The sequence below is a fragment of the Haliotis asinina genome, chromosome 7 (assembly GCF_037392515.1).
Source record: "Haliotis asinina isolate JCU_RB_2024 chromosome 7, JCU_Hal_asi_v2, whole genome shotgun sequence".
Taxonomy (NCBI): Eukaryota; Metazoa; Mollusca; class Gastropoda; order Lepetellida; family Haliotidae; genus Haliotis; species Haliotis asinina.
In genome coordinates, this window is record NC_090286.1 from 55,900,360 (window position 1) to 55,921,106 (window position 20,747).

General features: G+C 39.1%; 1 protein-coding gene across 1 annotated transcript in view; it reads left to right on the forward strand.

Moving 5' to 3' along the window:
* The first annotated feature begins 3,377 nt into the window (after positions 1-3,377).
* Positions 3,378-20,747, forward strand: part of LOC137290318 (dystrobrevin beta-like) — a 146,678-nt gene continuing 129,308 nt past the window's right edge. The window contains exon 1 of the mRNA XM_067821142.1: positions 3,378-3,479. Coding sequence (XP_067677243.1) covers positions 3,449-3,479 — 31 coding nt within the window. The 5' untranslated portion in view covers positions 3,378-3,448. The remainder of the gene's footprint in view (positions 3,480-20,747) is intronic.

Consider the following 20,747-nt stretch of genomic DNA (forward strand, 5'->3'; position numbering starts at 1 on the left):
CCGCCGGTTTTTGTTACAGGACGAATTTTGTTCACGGGGCATGGGCAGCTTTGAATGCGAAACAGGAAAACGGGACACGTATTCTGGCATATAAGATTTGTATGCTGATTACCATTACATAATCATCAGATAATACAGCAAGTACATGCGTTCGGGAAATGGGATCCATTCTATGTGAAAGTTGGCGTTAGAATGGAACGGAATGGGACGGAACGCAACTGAGGAGTAGATTAGTATCATTTACATGTAAATATTAAGCAAGATTCGATTTCAGTGTATTACCAGTCAGGTTCATTTCGATTATGCTTTTTTACATTCGGTTTATCATACCCAAACCATCATTCTCATATACACATTTTCTCTTACCAATTGCCGATTTTTTTCAGTTTATCAATCAATAATGGGCACTTTATCTAGGTGCACATTGGATGTCTCCGGGAGCGGCCAGACAGAACTCATATGTGCTGTCCAAAGTAGAATTAGGATCAGATGGAACCAGGCGTTCATGACCCAAAATATGGCAGACTCGTGGGAAAGGGCATAATGAACATACACGATTGGGGAGGGTCGCGAGAAGATGGACATTTCGTTATAAAACTTAGATAATGACGTCATGGGTGGAAAGATGATGAGAGCAAGAAAATTAATTTCTGAAAGACGTGTGCAAACATCAAATTTGAACAAGCTAAGGAGGCAGTTTACTATAGAAGATTTCTTGTAATCTTGAAGTCCTTCCATGTGGAAAGACCTGGGGATAAGTGGTAAGTTTGACTCATTATATTGCAAACTCTTGTGAATGGCAGTCAAAGTAGAATATCACACAAGCACGCACACACGCCTGCACACACACACAATGCCAATGCCATAACGTCAAGGTACTTCCGTGACGTTGCGTTCTACATGCGACGACGGCGGGTAGTCAGTCCATGTTTGAAAGTAGTTTTGGGTATATTTTCCTCAATTTAACGACTTCGGTAATGAACAGAGTATTATATTCGTGCCCATAAGACACTATGTGTACGACACACGTGCCTAAATATCGCTCGCTGTCTCGAGACACTCGTCCTGTAAACATGGCACGACACGGGCTCTCATATAATAGCCACTATTTATTACCCATCTGTTGAAACATAACCAGTCTCATATATATCATAATTATGTGCACATGTGCAAATATCACTTTTGCCTGGCAACCATTGTTTCTGCATTTCGTCGTTAGTGACGTCATTAAACAATTGAACGTGACGTCAATGAACAGGGCAGTCATCTACCGCGTTTTACTGAACAAATGTACAGTACATGAATAAAATGGATAATAAAAAATTATTACATTCGAACACGTATATCATACGTGCAAAATTATGTATTGGCTTCGCTCTCGCTCGGGCAATACAAAATTTCACATTCTTTTAGTAAAAGTTGTCTGGCATACTTGATCGCGTGATAATCGTGAGAAAAGTGGTATCCCGTGATTGGCTACTCCGTGGTGATGACCTAGGGTCAGGTTACGACGGACTACTTTCCTGATTAAAGTTCATTGATATGTTAATCGAAATGAAACCTGTTATTCGTGTCAAAAAGAACATTTACATAAATGGTATCTGACAGACACTCGTCTAGTAATCTGTATCTGCCTGCCTGCCTGTCTGTCTGTCTGTCTCTCTCTCTCTCTCTATTATATTTCTACTTGGCGACATGGAACCAAACAGAACAGTTCTTGTTTTGTCCAAATTGTCCAAGTCCAAATTATTCTACTTTCTACAAAGAATTCTTATCAACATGCAAAAGGTTTTATCGTTTTTCTTCTATTATTTGAAACAATCAGAAGGCATTGCATTGTGAAGTAACACAAACAACCAGCTCACCACGTCAGTCTGTCGTAAACCTACCCACATATATTCATTACCAGTCGAACCACCATCCCTGAATCAAGTGAGCAATTGTTGCTACTCCTGTGAGACGCGCAAAAACAATTTGTAGCCCAAAACGACTGCAACAAGAAGTAGACCAGCTGTAGACAACACTCGTCACATACAATGGGTGAGTGGGTGAGTGAGTGAGTGAGTGAGTTTAGCTTTACACCGCACTCAGCTGTCTGTGAATAATCGAGTCTGGGCCAGAAAATCCAGTAATCAACAGCATGAGCATCAACCTGCGCAACTGGGAACCGATAACATGTGTCAACCAAGTCAGCGAACCTGACCACCCGATCCCGTTAGTCGCCTCTTACGAGACGCATAGTCGCCTTTTGTGGCAAGCGTGGGTTGCTGGAGGCCTGTTCTACCCCTGAACCTTCACGGGTCCACCTACAATGAGTATCCCAAGAACCTTGTAGAGATCACTATAAAGAAAACACTACAAGACCAAGTCTACATCACCTTTTTGTCTGGCAAAATCCTTAAAACTCTGTTACATGCAAATGGTAAGGGGTGCAATGGCGGTCTATCTAACCCAAACGGCTGAGTGTGTAAAGTGAAATGTGACTGTGCTCTACATTGGAGAGACATTCAGGCCAGTAGGTACACGTGTCAAAGAACACGAATAAATAAGGATCTGGGTGTGTAACTCCCAAATGCATGGTACATAAAACAATAAAAGACAATACCCTGCCCTCGTCACTGTTCCCGTGTATAAACAATAATTTCTATTTACACACTTTACATTCTACACATTTATAAAAAAAGGTCTCTGTACATATCTAAACCAATCAACGATTTTGCGAGAAAAGTTACGAGATCATAGGCTTACGAGAGCTTTGTGATAGCGGGCCCAGTTCCACGCGATCACGGGGTCAGAAACGTTGTGGTCCAGAATAAGACATGAAGTTGTAACCCAGAAAAATCTCTACGTTCATCATATAGCACCTTCTACAATGCCAAACAAGCATCTAAGTCAACATGTCCACTCACTGGTAACGTTATCGTCTACGTCACGAAACGATTTTTTAAGACATAAAGATGGAATGGAGGTTTTACATGGACATAAATACTCACAACAAACAAAAAGACTTTTCAAAATGGCGTAAACATGTACATATTGGCCTGTATGTTGGTTTTAGAGTAAGAAGATATAAAACTATAAATTTACCAATGCATGGGGTACAAGGTGTTTAGGTTTTAAAACAAGAAGCAAAGTCCAAACACTTCAATTTTTTCTCTACAGTTTCACTTGAAGTGAGCAAGTTTTGTTTTGAACACTAACATATCCTAAACGCCATTTACTTTCACTGTAGCCTGAGACGAGTGGCCACAGATTACTTGAAATCATTTTTAAATGTGTTCCGCCGAAAAAGCTTACATCCCAGTGCTGACAGTGATCATTCTGTGATGACAGAGAGCGCAGGTACGCGGAAATATGCGGTGAATCCTCTGACCTGTGACATGCGCATATGTGATGAGGTTGACCCGTGGCAGACTGAAATCCGTTGCACATATCTCCTATTTTCGTCATGTCATTCCCAAGGCCCATGCGGGTTAAAGGTAAGGAATGTTTTATGGCATCTCTTGGAAATAAGTGAACAACTCTCTCTTTCACTTGTACAGCCTATGCAGATCGGATTTACACGAAACTGCACGCGCGGGAGCCGCGGATGGCATGTGGAGTACAAACATGGCGGCCAAGTTGTAAACAAACTTTTGGCAAGTTGAATTGTAACAGTTAACGACAATATATTAGTTTATAAATGTGGTGTCGTGACTTTACCTAGTCGTGTGTTTCAAATAGACGAAATGACAAGTTGAGAAGGCCACGCATTGGCCGGAAACGATGCGCGGGATTTGAAGGCGTGATGATCTCGCAAAACAAAGTGGCAGTCGCTGTCAGTTTCAATGTGAACTTCTCGTGTACAATGCCCCAGTATCACACCGGCCAGGATTTACTGAACATGTCATTTGACAATGAAGTATTGTCACTTGTACTTTATATCGGGCATGGTCTTTCTAAAAATAAATCAATGGCACACGGAAGACTAGAGGTGAAGTGACAACATTCGGAAATAAATTTGTCTGCAGTCATAACTTTGATCGGGGCCGTCCCATAAACACATTTGTCAAACAAATTAAATCTGTAATTACACATGTATTTGTATTAATCGTACTTGCCAATTTGACAATGCACAACGGTTATACAGTATGATGGATAGTAGATATTAAGCTGTCAATCGAATATTTACTATTTTAAACCCCATATTTACTGTGCAGTGAAACCCACACGTTCCCAACCAGAGCTAAGTTTGACTTCAGTTGACAGGCACTACTCTACACAGTATATTTACATTGAGTGTCTTTTTCAAGTAATGATATATTATATTGTTGTAACTGTTACTGACTCTCCCAACTTCACTTTCAGTATGAACCCCTTTAAACATGTTTAAGGTGCTATAGTTATGAAGACTATATAACTTTTGACAGAAGGTTATCTTTGATTGAAGACCTGTTTAATGATATTGTGGGGTGTTTTGTTCCATGTTTTGAATGATAATTTGTCATAAATGAAGCTTATGTATTCCTGATCATGTGAATCTGTTTATGGCGCTTTCTCATTGGCACATAATCATGATAATTATTGTTCCCCCAATAGAGTGTATGTTGACCGTGACAGCCTAGACTGGGTTGTGTTTTAGCTCAGTTGGGAAAACAAACATGACATGTGATATATGCTGATTGCAGCATGAACTGACATGGCATTTTGTGTTTATTCTGTGTTGAAATTTTATTGTTTTGTTCATTTCTGTGAATTACTACATGCAGTCACAATTACAGTAGGTAACATAGGCATGTTGAGGCCTCTACTCATAAATGTGTGTTACACTGACACTGTTACCTTGCCTTTGCCATGCTCTGAATATCACATACCTGTAACTTAGCACATATTATGATTGGCCTGTGGACATTTTAAGGCTGTGGTCTTCACATCTGCTATACATTTCAACATTGGGTGAAGACTGACTTGTTCATTATTTATTAGATTATGTGTGCTTGTGAATCAGTGTAAAGGAACATGGCATGCAGTAGTAAGTGACATGAAATATGAAATATTATCATCTCACTTCTGTCATTTATATACAGTTATCTATGATAATTCTGACTTGAATGTGGGTATTTCATATTGACCTTTCAGGAACCATAACTATGTTCTGAAGAAATCATGAAGGAAATGTTAGTAGTTCAAATTCTCGAATGCTCTCATTCAAGTGATTTTTTAGACTCAGCCATGTTGTGGCTGATATATAATTTTGACCAATATGTAATGACCAATAGTTGTGTCAGTTTAACTTGTTTAAATACATTTTTAGAATTGCCTGTAAATTCCTGGTTCAGAATCAAGTGCATGATGAGTTATCACATCACCCCCGAATTTTTATTTCTTCCAATACAAACTATTATATATGTGTGAGCCTGATGATACAAGTCCCTCCAGAAGGAATGACTTTGCTTTAGGCATTTACAGTGAACCAACATGTTTCATATTCTTTAATTGTATGGAATCGTCATCATCTTGTGCATGTAATTATTGTGTATATTTTGTGAACTTTGTATATATTCATTTTGAGGCCATTTTTGATGCAAAAAGAATTTCCTTCGAATAATTCAAGTAACACTGAATCTGTGATTTTATCATCCGTTAGAAAAGAAACATTTATGATGACAGTGTCACTACAGAACTTCCTCCCTGTAGTCATGGCAACAGTAAACTTTAATTTGATATTAGATGTTGAGACCATTTTGGGCATGAGATTCTAACATTAATACAAAGATCATTTAAAAAAAGTGTTCACAATTTCATGCCTTTACCATTAATGATTCTTTGGTAGTCTTCTCATTTAGGTTGGGTCATGACAGAGCAAATATGATTTTCCTATCAATCCTTCTTGCTGGATTCCTTGTAACTGGAACCCTGTTTTTTTTGTAGGAAAGAATTTAGATGTGCCAACATAATGCCTGCCTACCAGGCCTTGTATCATGAACCACACTGCCTGTGTTGGGGGTCTGTATTGAGATTCATATCTGTAACTTGACTGCATGCAGCATTGACTAGAGAACACCATGTGGAATCACTCGACAAAATAGTCTGTTGCACACGCTGGTTTTGTTGAATCAGCTATGTTTATTGTGAACGAGAATAATTTCACGCTGTAAACAGTCGTTAAACCACTCTGTTGTATTGATTATTTGTCTGGCCAACACATCCTGCTAATTTGAAATATGTGCACATTTTGAATGTAAAGAAAATGTTTAGCTTAATTCTTTTAGATAATGTCAGTATTTTTTATTACGGTCCACTTGAATAATGTGGAAAATGCCAGTTCAGTTCAGTGTTTTTTGTTTTTCTCTGCAGGGTCTGGTAGAAATGTTGAAAAATCAATGAAACAGTCTAACCACATGGCATTTAACAAGCATAATTCGTCTTGTTTGTGTTGCTGTTTATTCGTTGGGGTACAGGTTGGTTTTGTTTCTGGTTTGTCCAGGTGAAAACATGGAGGCAGGTTGCCATCAGGAAATATGTGGTATTATAAGGTAGAAAATACTCAACTTGGCTCATGGGCAAGGATATAGTGGTTATAACCCACAAACCTGACTAGCTTCCTGAACCCCAGGATACCTATCCCATGACTTGATTGTGTTTTCAGACACCAAAGGTGCACAAACCTCGAACTGATTCCCTTCCCTTACACCCAGGATGCCCAACGTATTTACTGACCCCATTCTCTGACTCCTGAGTCTTACATCTGAGGTGCACAAATTACTACTTGATCCTCCTCCACCCCACCAACTTTCTTACGCCCAGGATGCCCAACCTATAAGTTACAAGTATAATCTGACCCTATTCTCTGACACCTGAGTCTGACGCCCAAGGTGCACAAACCTCGAACTGATCCCCCTCCCTTACACCCGGGATGCCCAACTTATGACCTGACCCCACACCCTGACACCTGAGGGGCACAAACCACAACCTGATCCTCCCTCCTTGACCCCACCGATTCCTATACCAAGACCTGCCTCCAGATCCTGACCCCTCAGGAGAGAGGAATTCTCAGAAGTTGTAGGTCTGTGGTGTAACAATGGGTGCTTGTTGAGGAGGAGAGGTGTCACTTCATAGAAGAAAGGGAGTGTTTTCCTCATGAGTGCTTTTATTGCTTGATGCTGAATTTATCTCCAACTTACACTAAAGTTACAGCTGTGCAGGAATGCTCTCCTAGCAAAGCAGTCTGACTTCATTAAATTTTTATCTTGTATTTAAGATAATAATTATCTTGTAATGAAGAATTCTTCCATCACTAGACCTAACAGTCTATTATTATAGCTGTGATTAAATGACTTTCTAACATTTGATAATCAATATTTAATAACAGTTATTACTTGTCTCAGGAAACAAGTATTTCTGTATTGTTATTTGATATGGTTTTGTAGACAGCTGTTGTAGCTAATGGCAGTGTTGTGGTTGATAATGAAGCCTATCAGTTACATGTTGTGTCAGTCATTCTGAACAATGACACAACTGAGCCATTGTTCAAGTCATTGTCAGTTGTATTATAGTCTGGAGCTAAGTGTTTGAGTTTAATCATGCTAACAGGCATAAAGTTTGTCATGACTTTCAGAACTCTGAGTAACACAATGCCTGTCTTGCATTACCATCAAGGTGTTGTCAGTTGAAAATCTGATAAAAATACTACAATGATTTGTTTTTAGAACAAATGGGTCTGGGAATCTTTCCTGTTATTTTTGTGTTAATCATGTTAATCCTGTTTAATTCCTTTTCTTTAGCAAATGATTTGATGAAGGATAATTACACACACCTAGATGCCAGTTGTGCTTTTCTAATTGATATTCATGCTGATATTCATTCATTTATGTTAGGGTTGGTTGGGTATCCTAGTGGTTAAAGCATACACTCGTTACGTGGAAGATGTGGATTCGATTCCACACATGGATGCTGTGTGTCCCCTTGCCATGACATTACTGAAATATTGCTAAAATTGGTGTAAACCTAAGCTCACTCAGTTTCATTAAGTTTTTAATTGCAAATCACCTGTTTATCTTTATATATGCCTGTATCTTACAACGAGGGACATGTTTTGTGTAGTATGATAATTACTTGATTTGATGATATGTGGTTGCACAAAAAGTCTGAAAGGGCTGACTGTGTAAGCTGCACCACTTCTGGTCATCCCAAAGATGGCATCCTTACCTTGTCAGCCTGCTGATGAGGTTAACCTCTTTGGTCATGTGGACAAGGCGTCCGACTTCGGATCAAAAGGTCCGTTGTTCGAATCCCAGCATGGGACTCGGAAAGTTTTTGGTTGCTACATTGGCATGGTAAGGGACTGACAGATATGGCTGACCCGTGAAGGTTATGGAGTAGGACAGGCCTTCAGCAACCCGAAGGTGATTATGTTTGTCGTAAGAGGAGACTAACGGGATCGGGTGGTCAGGCTTGCTGACTTGGTTGACACATGTCATCAGTTCCCAGTTGCACAGATCAATGCTCTTGTTGTTGGTCACTGCATTGTCTGGTCCAGATTCAATTATTTTCAGACCGCCACCATATAGTTGGCATATTGCCGAGTGTGGTGTAAAACTGAACTCACTCACTCACTCACAAATATTGCTCACCTTGTCAAGGTAAGGAACTGACAGATATAGCTCACCTTGAAACAGTAAGGTACTGACATACATAACTCACCGTGATAATGACATGGTAAGGGACTGACATACATAGCTCACCTTGGCATGGTAGGGGACTGACAGATATAGCTCACCTTTGCATGGTAAGGGACTGACAGATATAGCTCACCTTGAAACAGTAAGGTACTGACATGCATAGCTCACCTTGGTATGGTAAGGGACTGACAGATACAGCTCACCTTGACATAGTAATTGACTGGCATACATAGCTCACCTTACATGGTAAGAGACTGACATACATATCTCACCTTGACATGGTAAGAGACTGACATAAGTAGCTCACCTTGACATGGTAAGAGACTGACATACATAGCTCACCTTGACACAGAAAGGGACTGACATGCATACCTCACCTTAACGTAGGTTGATATATCTCTTGGCTCATCCTGATACTGTAGAAACTGACACACGTAGCTTATCTCACTTTAACTCACCTAAACATAACAGAAACATAAAGACTCACAAAGCTCATCTTGACATAGAAAGAGATGGAAACTGTTAGTTAACTTTTACTCAGTAAAAGATTGACAAACACAACTTTCCTTGACATGGCTCCAGTCTGACTCACTAATTTCTTTGCTTGATTCATTTGTATAGGTTGAAGTTCATGCTGTTGATCACTAGATTGTCTGGTCAAGACTCGATTGTTTCGTCTGCCACCACACAGCTGGAATATCGTTGAGTGCGATGAGAAAGTGAACTAAGCCTGAGTGTGAGCTTAGGATAGATGTGAGGTGTAGGTGTGAGCTTAGGATAGATGTGAGGTGTAGGAGTTGTGAGTTTAGGATAGATTTGAGGTGTAGGAGGTGTGAGCTTAGGATAGATGTGAGGTGTAGGAGTTGTGAGTTTAGGATAGATTTGAGGTGTAGGAGGTGTGAGCTTAGGATAGATGTGAGGTGTAGGAGGTGTGAGCTTAGGATAGATGTGAGGTGTAGGTGTGAGCTTAGGATAGATGTGAGGTGTAGGAAGTGTGAACTTGAGCAACTCCTTCACATATTGGTAGTGAACGAAGTGTGAACTGTCACATAGTAACTATATGAGGTAGGAGTATGAACAACTGCTTCACACAGTGACTCTGTAGAAAATTTTAGATCAGGTAACTTGTTCACACAGTGGCAGTGTAAGGTGTGCAAGCTAAACAAGGTGTGAGCTATGAACTGTCACGCAGTGACTGTGTAGGAGACATGAGATCAGGTAACTTGTACATACAGTGGCAGCGTATGAGGTGTGTGAGCTGTACAAGGTGCCAGCTGTACAAGGTATGAGCTGTATGAAGTTTAAAGGGGCACTGATGCGGGGCAAGTAATGTTTCTCGACTACGGTCTAATTACAAAACCAAAATGCAAATTGGTCAGCGCCCGCTCCTTTGACTGTGACGGACAAAGGGACCGGGCTCCTGTCCATATTAGCAGACTTTCTTCACCTAAACAGTCAGGAGGCTGGATGCCTATCATACGTATGCCATTATTTAAAAATATCCATGGTAATCCTTGTCTGATCGTAATAAAATATCCCAGCGGTGTAGTTTTTTTCGGGTGCTTGAATGGTATAGTGACTGATCCACTTTGATCCTATTTCTGTGTTTTTAACCTCGATATTTAATCATGTTTTGTGAAAATATGATATCTACAGGCATGTAGCCTGCCATTTGTTTCAGTCTGAAAGATTGCCAAGCTGTATATTTAGGCAGTTTTGAGTGTTGGTTCAGCTGTGATAGCAAATAGCATACGTAAATTTTGGTAGATATGGTAGCTACGCTTTTTAATTATTCATGATAATAAAAACACACAGTTGATTTATTTGAATTCGTAGACTAAAAACCGTGACTTTGGTAGAGAAATCTGAACATTTTCTTACGTTAAAAGAAAAAAAACCCTCTTATTACACCTATTTACCCAAGTACACAGCAAATGCCTGTATGCATTCCTTATGCAATGAAGTTCTGTTGGTATCCTCAAAACAGTTTCGGCCCATAAATGTTTTCAGTCTGCATGCGACACAGAGATTACATCTTCCTTGCTGTAACTCCCGTTTGATGGTGTAAACCTACACATGTTATTTGTCATCATTCTCTGGATGGTCAGTTCATGAATTTATAACAGGTATAATTAGTAGTAACACCACTTAGGTTACTTAACAAAGGTTCCCATTTGGCATTTCTCCGGTCTGGAGTAAAAACTCAACATTATTAATTAAGGTCTGTAATGGCAAATGTATTGTATGATATGTAATATGTGCATGTAAGTGATGCAAGAGGATTTATCAGCTGAGTTACAAAACCAAACATCGATCAAAGGATTAACCGATAATACACTGATTGATTAATTACTTTTATCTTCTAGCGGATTTGTGTGGATGTACAAATCTGTACTGATTACACCCTGTCGTAAAGTGTGAGTGTAAAAACAACATCCTCCCTTCAAAGAATTAACCACCATTGCGTTGATTGATTGATTGCTCATTATTCATTAGCTAAATTACTTAGTTCTTAGTACAATTAGTTGCCAGGTGTTCTATCTTCGGTGACCAATGAGAGGTTTATCAGGTTTTCACCAATGTTAAAGACATGAAACGATGTGTTACTTTTTTACAAATTAGACTGTTGTAAGAAACACGACACAGAGCAGGATTATTTACCAGCTGCAGATGAGTGGAATAACGTTCTTTTATGTGGATATTGATGGATACATTCCTGAACAAGGTAGTAGTCTGTTTTACATTCATTATTTGCATTTGGTTTTAATTTATATGTTGTAGCATTCAGCAGAATGTATGTGACAGAAAACACACACTAGATCGCGTATGTGTGTGAAATACGATCCACATTGGCAATCTATACAATGTGTAAATGTTGCTGTCATGTTAAAAATTTACTATAAGTATAAGCACAACGTGTGTTGTTTTATTAATTTTCAAAATCATACAAATATGACAATAAACTAATTAGGCTTATGAGACGAAATATAGAGACGTACATTGGCTTTGTTATTTTTCTGTCCTAATAGTTTTTAACCATTTCTTCCACTGGCAGATGATTAACCTTCAAAGTGTTTCATTTGTTTTCATAATACATTTGTAATGAAGTAGAAATGACTTCACCTTAGTTGATCTGTCTATAATTAAACTATCAATTGCGCATACAGACTGCGCAGCTGTGGTCACGAACCAGTCAAGAATTGTGGGATATCATCCAGGTACTCATGGGAGAAAAACAATAACAATAAACAATAATAAAGTTTACACCAGTCCACGGAAATTGCTCCGCATCAGTGCCCCTTTAACTCTGATAATTCATTCACATAGCGGCTATGTATGATGTGTGTGAGCTGTCTGTGGAGTGACTGTGAGCTGTCACACAGTGTAGGAGATGTGAGATCAGGTAGCTTGTACACACAGTGGCAGTGTACAAGGTGTGACGATTGTCAAGTGTGAACAGTGATAGTGCTGTTGACTCTTGTTGAGAGCAGCCTTCCTCTATGGCAGATTAGATAAGCTTGTGTTGACAGTGTAGAGACCTACCTGTGTTGTAGGATGAAGCCTCCATGGCCTTACCACTAGCGGTTGATATCAGTGTTCAAAATGCCTGTTAATTCTTATTAATTGTCAAATTAGGGCTTTACACACTTAAATCTAAAGCCAGATGTATTAAGAAAGTAGTGAGAAGGTTCTTGTGGTGGCTGCTGGCAAGAAATATTCATGCACTTACAACATGCATGTCCTAGGTAATAACATGATGACACTTTCAGATTGTGTAGTTTTGTATATTGAATGAATCCACTATAAGAGGGATGTTGTGGTTTTGGGTTAAAACATGGTAAGATTATGTTGTACTTAAAACAAGAACCAAACATCAGCCACTTAAACAACTCAGCATGTTATTCTTCCCGTAGTTTGAAGATGAAACTGTTTCCAGTGTGTTTTCTCAGCAGGTGTGATGCAATATGGGATATTTACAATGTATCTGTTTTGGGTTCAAGAACATGTTTATTGTTCCTATGAAAGATCTGATTTTTGGGTAAAGATATTTTGTATGAATTGACAAAATATTTTCCCTGATGTTTCCACCAAGATATGTTTTTGAAGCACCATTTGATATGTGACGTCTTGCTGCAGACATGGTATAGAACTGAGTGTGGATGAGGCAGTCCACTTTTTCATGTTATGAGCAATGTCTCGTGTGTCCGATGTCTCATGCAGTACTGTGTTATAAGCAATGTCTCGTGTAGTTGATGTCTCATGCAGTACTGTGATATAAGCAATGTCTCGTGTATCCAATGTCTCATGCAGTTTTGTGTTATAAGCCATGTCTTGTGTATTCATTGTCTTTATGTTGTACTGTTTAAGGTTTCCTGTTGGTTGGTTTTGCACGACACTGACTAATTGTCATCCAAAATGTCCTCAACATATTTTTCTAAGTTAATCTTATCAAAAACAGATGAATTTAAAAACATATATCGTATTGTCATAAAAGTCAGTGTCCTTGCAATGACCCTTTTATGATTATATATTTTGATCCTTGTCCCATAAGCTATGATGTTCCCTACATTTGGCTTAATGTGTGTCCTTTTATAGATGAAACAACTCCCACGTATCAACCAAAGCCTGGGCACCAATTACATCAATTATGGTATTCTAATATCAGCCTTGATCATATGGTCTGATTTTCATTTGTTCATGGAGAAAACCATATCAGTGTGAAAATATGTGTATATCATGTGACCTTTGAGGTGAAATAATGATTTGTTTTGATCACATCAATCATCATTTGCCGGGAAGTTCATGTGCTGTGCTATGAATCCACCAACATTTACTGTCATTACCATCATCAAAAGGATCTTAATGATGGTAATAATTTGAAAGTGTTTAAAATGGGTATGACCAAATGCTGTTTAGCATGGCAGTCAACTGCATCAGTGCCTCCTACACAGCCCATATTTTCAGTCATTTCCTGCACCAAGCATACTTTTACATGGGACGAGTGCATGTGCTACCCATGCAAAAGGCATACTCTGTACAGGGAAACAAGATTGTTTTTGAGCAGAAAGTCTAAATTGTACTTTTTTTTAGCAAATTTCAAAGATCAGCACGGTTAATAAAACATGATGTAGTGCTGTAACCTTTCTATGTATAAAACCCATCAAAAGTTTACACTCACTAGTGTATTTGTAGTAGATTTCTTTGACCAACTTTTCACTACTGAAATTGTCAAATTATACTGAACTGTTTAGATGTATCGTTTACACAGGTCTTGACGTAACGTAAAGCAAATTCGTAACACCAGTTCCCTCACTATCTTGAGTTCCATACAGAATGAAAGTTTTTGAAAAATGGTAAAATTTTCACAAAACATCACATCGAAACACAGCTGCTGACATGCATGCAGTTTTCATGTGTACTTCAGCAATTTGCAGCATGATCCTTGTGCAGTTCACCTTTATAAGGTTTGCAGTAGATTGCTTTGAGTTAGTGACAAAATGTATCCTTGAAGTGACCATGGGTCATGGAAGAAGTTTAACCATTGATCAACGACATCAAGCCTTAGCACTCCTGCAAGATGGGAGATCACAACGATATGTTGCTGGACGTCTTCGTGTATCCCAGAAGGCAATTTCCAACCTATGGATATGCCTCCAGCAGACTCTGTCAAGGATTGACCAAGATCCGGTAGGCCAAAAGTGACGTTATAACAGGATGACAGGTACATTCGTTTGATTGCTCTCATTAGCAGACTAGTCACCGCCACTGCAGTCAATAATGCGTTTAGACAGGCTTCTGGACATCTGTATCAACAATACGGCTGCGATTACGTCACCATGGACTGCAGGTGCGATGTCCAGCCGTTAGATCCCCTCTTACACCACGCCACCGTCAGGCTCGATTGAATTGGGCAAATGGACGTTTGCCATGGGATGCACGCAGATGGTCACGTGTTCTGTTCACGGATGAATCAAGATTTAACCTGCACTTCAATGATGGTCGAATCCCCGTTTACAGACGCCAAGGTGAACGTTTCGCTGACGCTAACGTTGTTGAACTTTATCGCTTTGGAGGAGGGTCAGTTATGGTGTGGGGCGGGATCACAATGAATGGCAGAACTGATTTAGTGGTGGTGGATGGTCATCTGACCGACCAGAGGTACCGAAATGAAATTCTCATTCCAGTTGTCATTCCATTCCTGAGAGCCATGCCAGGATGTGTTGTTTTTCAAGATGACAATGCCAGACCACACAGAGCTCGCTTTGTGACAGCCTGTTTGCAGCAGAATGGTGTCAGTCACATGGAATGGTTGGCACTATCCCCCGATATGAGCCCGATTGAGCATGTATGGGACATTTTGGGACGTCACGTGTACACCAGAGTTCCTGCCAACCTTGACCAGTTTCGAAATGTGTTGTTGCAAGAGTGGAGAAACATTCCCCAGAGACAGATTGGACTGTTAGTGCATGGTTTGCCATGTTGATGCAATGCCTGTATTGCAGCCACAAGTGGTCACACCCAATATTGACTTTTTGTCATTCACGTTTTGAGGGTAGTACTCTTTAGTGCTCCATGTTTAAATTTGGGTCAACTTAACCGCCGATATTGTACACTGACTAAAGAAATAAAGGAATGATGTAGTGTTATTGATTATTTTATAACACATATGCCTTTTCCCTCCAAGATATCTACATTGTATTAAGTGAGTCTAAACTTTTGATGGGTAGTATATTATTGTGATTATGTATACCAGTATGTCACATCAGTTGTTCCAAAGCTTCAGTGATAGATGTCTTTGGGCCTTATTGTTAGTGTCAAGTTCCAATTCTTGAAGTAACAACAGATAAATTGATCCTGTAAAAAGAGAGTCCTTTGTCACACTCGTTCCACTCACTGTAGGAAATCCATCGTTTAGAAATAAGGGTTTAATTATACTACTGTAAACAAGTCACAAACCACAAGTTCTGGATCACATGTTCCTTTCATAACTGTTGTTAGCCAGTTCTCAGTTGGCACACTACCTGTAGCAGTATGGAGAAAAAGAGATGCTTCACTCGTGCTTGACAATAGTATAAGAATCTGACAAATTCTTTGTATTATATCGAAGTTACACTTTGGTATTTTGCTTCTAGTAATACTAATAGCTTTTAAAGTAATAAAACCTGAGTATCAAGAAGTTCTAGTGCCATCATGGTTCTTGCACTGTTTGGGAACTGTTTTTATTTCACAAGAATCCTGTTGAGTGACATCTGTTGCATAGGATCAAGTATATCTCTAGTACATAAGTATTTGCTGTGATGGAATCTAAAAGGGAAGCTACTCTAAATGGCTCTCATTCTCTGAGATCAATAACCACTGTAAGGGAATTGCTTCCCTTTGCTTATTGATCGATGATTAGCATAAATCAGACTAAGTTTGACTATAACACAGGCCTGTGCTGCAGATATTGCAGTATTTGTTTTGATGATCAACCAGTGGGATTTGTACCAGTCTTGTGAGACAGTCAGTGACAATGACACGACTTATGGAAGGAGAGTATTGATCAGTGCTGGGCAGTGACATATTCCTGTTAGGATGCTATGTGTGGCCATGTGGTCCGGGATCAGGCCTCCCTACATCGGCATGAATTAGTCATCAACAGACCTGCGAGGCTGCGGGATGGATATTGGGACCTTCAGCTAACTGTTGAATGGGGAGAGGCAGCCTTTGGGCTACACCTGTGTGAGAGTGTTGACCTGAAACAGATAGACATCCGAGCAGACAGCAACATTGGACTGAAGTGTTATTGCATCTGCTGTCAAAACTGACTGGATCACTGGAGTGTGAAGGGCCCAAGAATACTATCCAGCCACCTGATGAATGGATAGTTAAAAGTATGTGTAGTAGAAAGCCAGTCTTCTGTCCATTGACTAGACTGTTAATCATTTTGTTGGACGGGCGGTATTTTGTTTATTTGACAGGTGGTGGGATTTGGTCTGTAGTCTGTTGAAGGGTAACAGTGCAGCCGATTGATAGAGTGCTATGTTCTGGTAGTGTAAGGATTATTCATGACAGACTGTTTGGATAATTCGGTTAATATCTGTCCTGATTTGTGTTTGATGTAGTTATGTTCTGTTCTATCAAGTTCCAGAGACTTGACAGACCCATCACAGGGATTAGGGCCTCCTCTGTTGGCCTTTATGTCTTTCATGCAAGCTTAAGTATAACTAACGTTTCTTTTTGCATGCATACTCAGGTAATGGTGTGTTGTGGTCGCAGTTCATGATTCAGGCACTGAAGGTCTCATTGAATTACTTTCTTGAAGGTCAAAAAGAAACTATTGATTATGTTGAAAGGGCATCTCTGTTTATGTGGGAGTTAAATTGACTTTATGTCATAAATTTATAATGTCAACACCAGAAAACAACTTGATGCGAACTTAAATTTCACTGGATTTGAAAGGCAAAATAGAGATGAAAGTTGTATGACTATCATTGAAAATCAGTGATGACACCAGGTGTGTACAGAGAATGATCTCATGTTTTGGACTGAGGGAGTTTGGTTTTACGCTGCTTTTAGCAATCATCCAGCAACATCACAATGTGCTGAATCTAACATGGGCCTCTTGTTTTGGAGTTTAGTTGACAAGCTGTTATAAAAGTGGTATTGTAAGTAAGTATATTTGAAAGTTAACCTTGTATACTGTTGTAAAAGCTGACTTGTAGGAAGGAGTTTGGTTAGCATAATGTGAAAACAGAAAATTGCTAAAATGATCTTGTTTATGTTCGGGTTTAGTTGACATATTTAAAAGGGAAGAACTGCTTGGCAAATGGGCTGTGTTAGTTCAAGTTGTAATATGTTTCACTCAGGACTTTGTCTACAATGATTCAGTTTCATCCAGGGCTTTACTTGCAGTGTTTCAGTCTCACCCAGGGCTTTACTTGTAGTGTTTCAGTTTCACCCAGGACTTTACTTACATTGTTTCAGTCTCACCCAGGGCTTTAGTTGTAGTGTTTCAGTTTCACCTAGGACTTTACTTACATTGTTTCAGTCTCACCCAGGGCGTTATTTGTAGTGTTTCAGTTTCACCCAGGACTTTACTTACATTGTTTCATTCTCACCCAGGGCTTTAGTTGTAGCGTTTCAGTTTCACCTAGGACTTTACTTACATTGTTTCAGTCTCACCCAGGGCTTTAGTTGTAGTGTTTCAGTTTCACCTAGGACTTTACTTACATTGTTTCAGTCTCACCCAGGGCTTTAGTTGTAGTGTTTCAGTTTCACCTAGGACTTTACTTACATTGTTTCAATTTCACTAAGGGCTTTACTTACATTGTTTTAGTCTCACCCAGCACTTTACTTGCAACGTTTCAGTCTCACCCAGGGATTAACTTGCAGTGTTTCAGTTTCACCCAGGGCATTACTTGTAGTGTATCAGTTTCACTTTTACTTACATTGTTTCAGTTTCACCCAAGCTTTACTTGCAGTGTTTCTGTTTCACACAGGACTTTACTTACAAGATTTCAGTTTCACCCAGGGCTCTGCTTACAATGTTTCAGTTACTCCCAAGGCTCTGTTTACAATGTCTGAGGGTTCCATATACTCACAGTTCTCAGTTTACAATGTTTCAGTTTCACACATGGCAGTGTTTACAGTGTATCAGTTTCACAAAGGGCTTACAATATTTCAGTCTCACACAAGGTTTTACTGACAGTGTCACAATTTCACACAGTGCTCTGTCTACAATGTAACAGTTCCTTTCTTGTTTTTGCCACATTTACTGTTGCACAATAACCGATGTTGCATAGTTCTTCTGTAAGGAGTTGGCTTAGCAAGTAAGTTTCGGTGATTTGTCCTTTCACACACTGTGCTTTTGGTGTCATTTGTATCCCTGAACCAGGATCTTTAAGCTTCTCTTTATATTGTTTTGATGTTAAAATGGTTGATATGTCAGACTACAGAAACAGCTTCAATTTGATCATTAAAATCTTGGCATGGGTTAAACCTACATAAACATAACTTCCAAATCTGACAGCAGCATGTAAGTTTTGTGGATTGGTTGGTATGACTGTTGACTACGGTTTAAGATGAACACGACAACCAATCATTTACATAACATCCAATCATTTAAGATAAGATAAAGTATAACCTTATTATCCTGGAGGAAATCCTTTTTTTATCCAAAATGGCCTCAAAATGAATATATACAAAATTCACTAAATATATGTAATAATTACATACACAAACTGAATGCTGATAATAATAATAACAATAATAATAGTGGGTATTTGTAAATGCGCCAGTATCTGTGCATTCGATGCTCGCTCAAGGCGCTACAAAGAAAGGTGAATGTATATTTAACGTATACATTACGTTACTAATAGTTAGAATTAAAAAAAGGAAGAAAAGATCTAAGAGAAGGCTATGGAGAAGTAACAGTACAAGTACAGGTAAGGACATAGGTAAAGAGGCTGAGGTACTAGTTATCGCATACATGCATGATGACTATTGAACATTTGTTGCAATAATAACACAAATACTGGATGGCATGAAGGACTATCAAGCTCTATTTGTTAAAGGAAGGTAATCAAAAGCGCATCCAGATCGGGTTGTTCAAAATGTTCAGACAAAATGTGGGAACTATCAATTCAATCATTTGCGTGACAACCGATCATTTGCATGAAAACCAATTGTTTACATGAAAATCATTTACATGACATAAAAGAATTACATGACAACCAATCATTTGCCCTAAGGAAGAAAGCCTTCAGTACCAGTGTAAATGCAGGGATGGACATGATGTCAAATAAAAAGTTTTTACTTTATTTTTGTTTTCAAATCTGTCTTAACTATAAAACTATAAAAAGAACATATAATTTTTTCAGCATGTCTTATTTTCAAGGTGTGTAGATCCATAAAACAAGCAACAAAAATCTTAGGTTTAGATTAACTGTTTTATTTGATTATGTAACCGCTGTAACTAATTCATATTATACATTTCGCAGTGTTAGAATGCACTCCTGAAGAAAAGATGTGGATGTTTTGTATGATGTGTGTGCATCCATCAGTGATAGACTATTACAATGTTGGATGAAACTATTGATGCAGCACAATGTTCCAAGGTCGATAGCAATGTGTGGATCGACTTAAACTGTCAGTAGTTAACACATATGCCACCGTTAACCATTTGGAAATGAATGAGATTGTGCGCAGCCATCTGACTGGTTGAAAAACATTATTCATTGTGGGTTCAATCCCCATTTTGAGGGCAAGAAATGTTAGCATTTGAAACCTCGGGCTGAGAGGCTGTCAGACGTAAATTAAATTTCTTGTCAAAGAATCTTCAGTACACACAAGTCTGAAGACACATGTTTATCAGAATAGATATTATTTATAGACTTTTTTTGATAACATGGTTTCGGAACTCAATATATTAGATGACGAATGTTGGAATATCTTACAATGCCCCTCAATTTCTTCAATTTTCACACATTCACTCACTCTCACTCACTCTCACACTCACTCCACTCAACTCACTCCACTCACTCTACTCATTCCACTCACTCACTCACTCTCACTCACTCATTCACTCAAATAACTTGAAGTTCACCGACGTAGCATATCATGTTCTAATTGAATATCAAATCCACCTGAATATGATGTTTTTGCCCATGAAGATCAGGGTATGTATTGATCTTCAGCAACCCATGCATCAGATAATGCTTGCTAGCACGTCTCAACATTGGATAGATCTTCTGTGTCTCGGGTACTGCTCAGTGTAGAGTTGATCAACAATCCCAGTATTATCTGACCTAAACCTGATAATTTACTGTGAAATACTGTATGGTATACTGAACGACATGATTATGTTTGCAGTTTTTTATGTGATGATGCAAGGTACATACTGACTCTATGGTTGCAGAAGTTTTGTGTGTGTCTGAGGGAGAGAGTATTGTGGACAAGAGCCCTCATACTGTTTTTGCTGTGAGGTTAAATGGTTGTGATCCAAGGCAGAGGGACAGTGTGAGATCTGAGATCTAGTTATTTTGGCACTCTGCTGAATCAGCTTGTGGATGACCAGGGGGAAGTTTGCCATGATTTAGTGCAAGT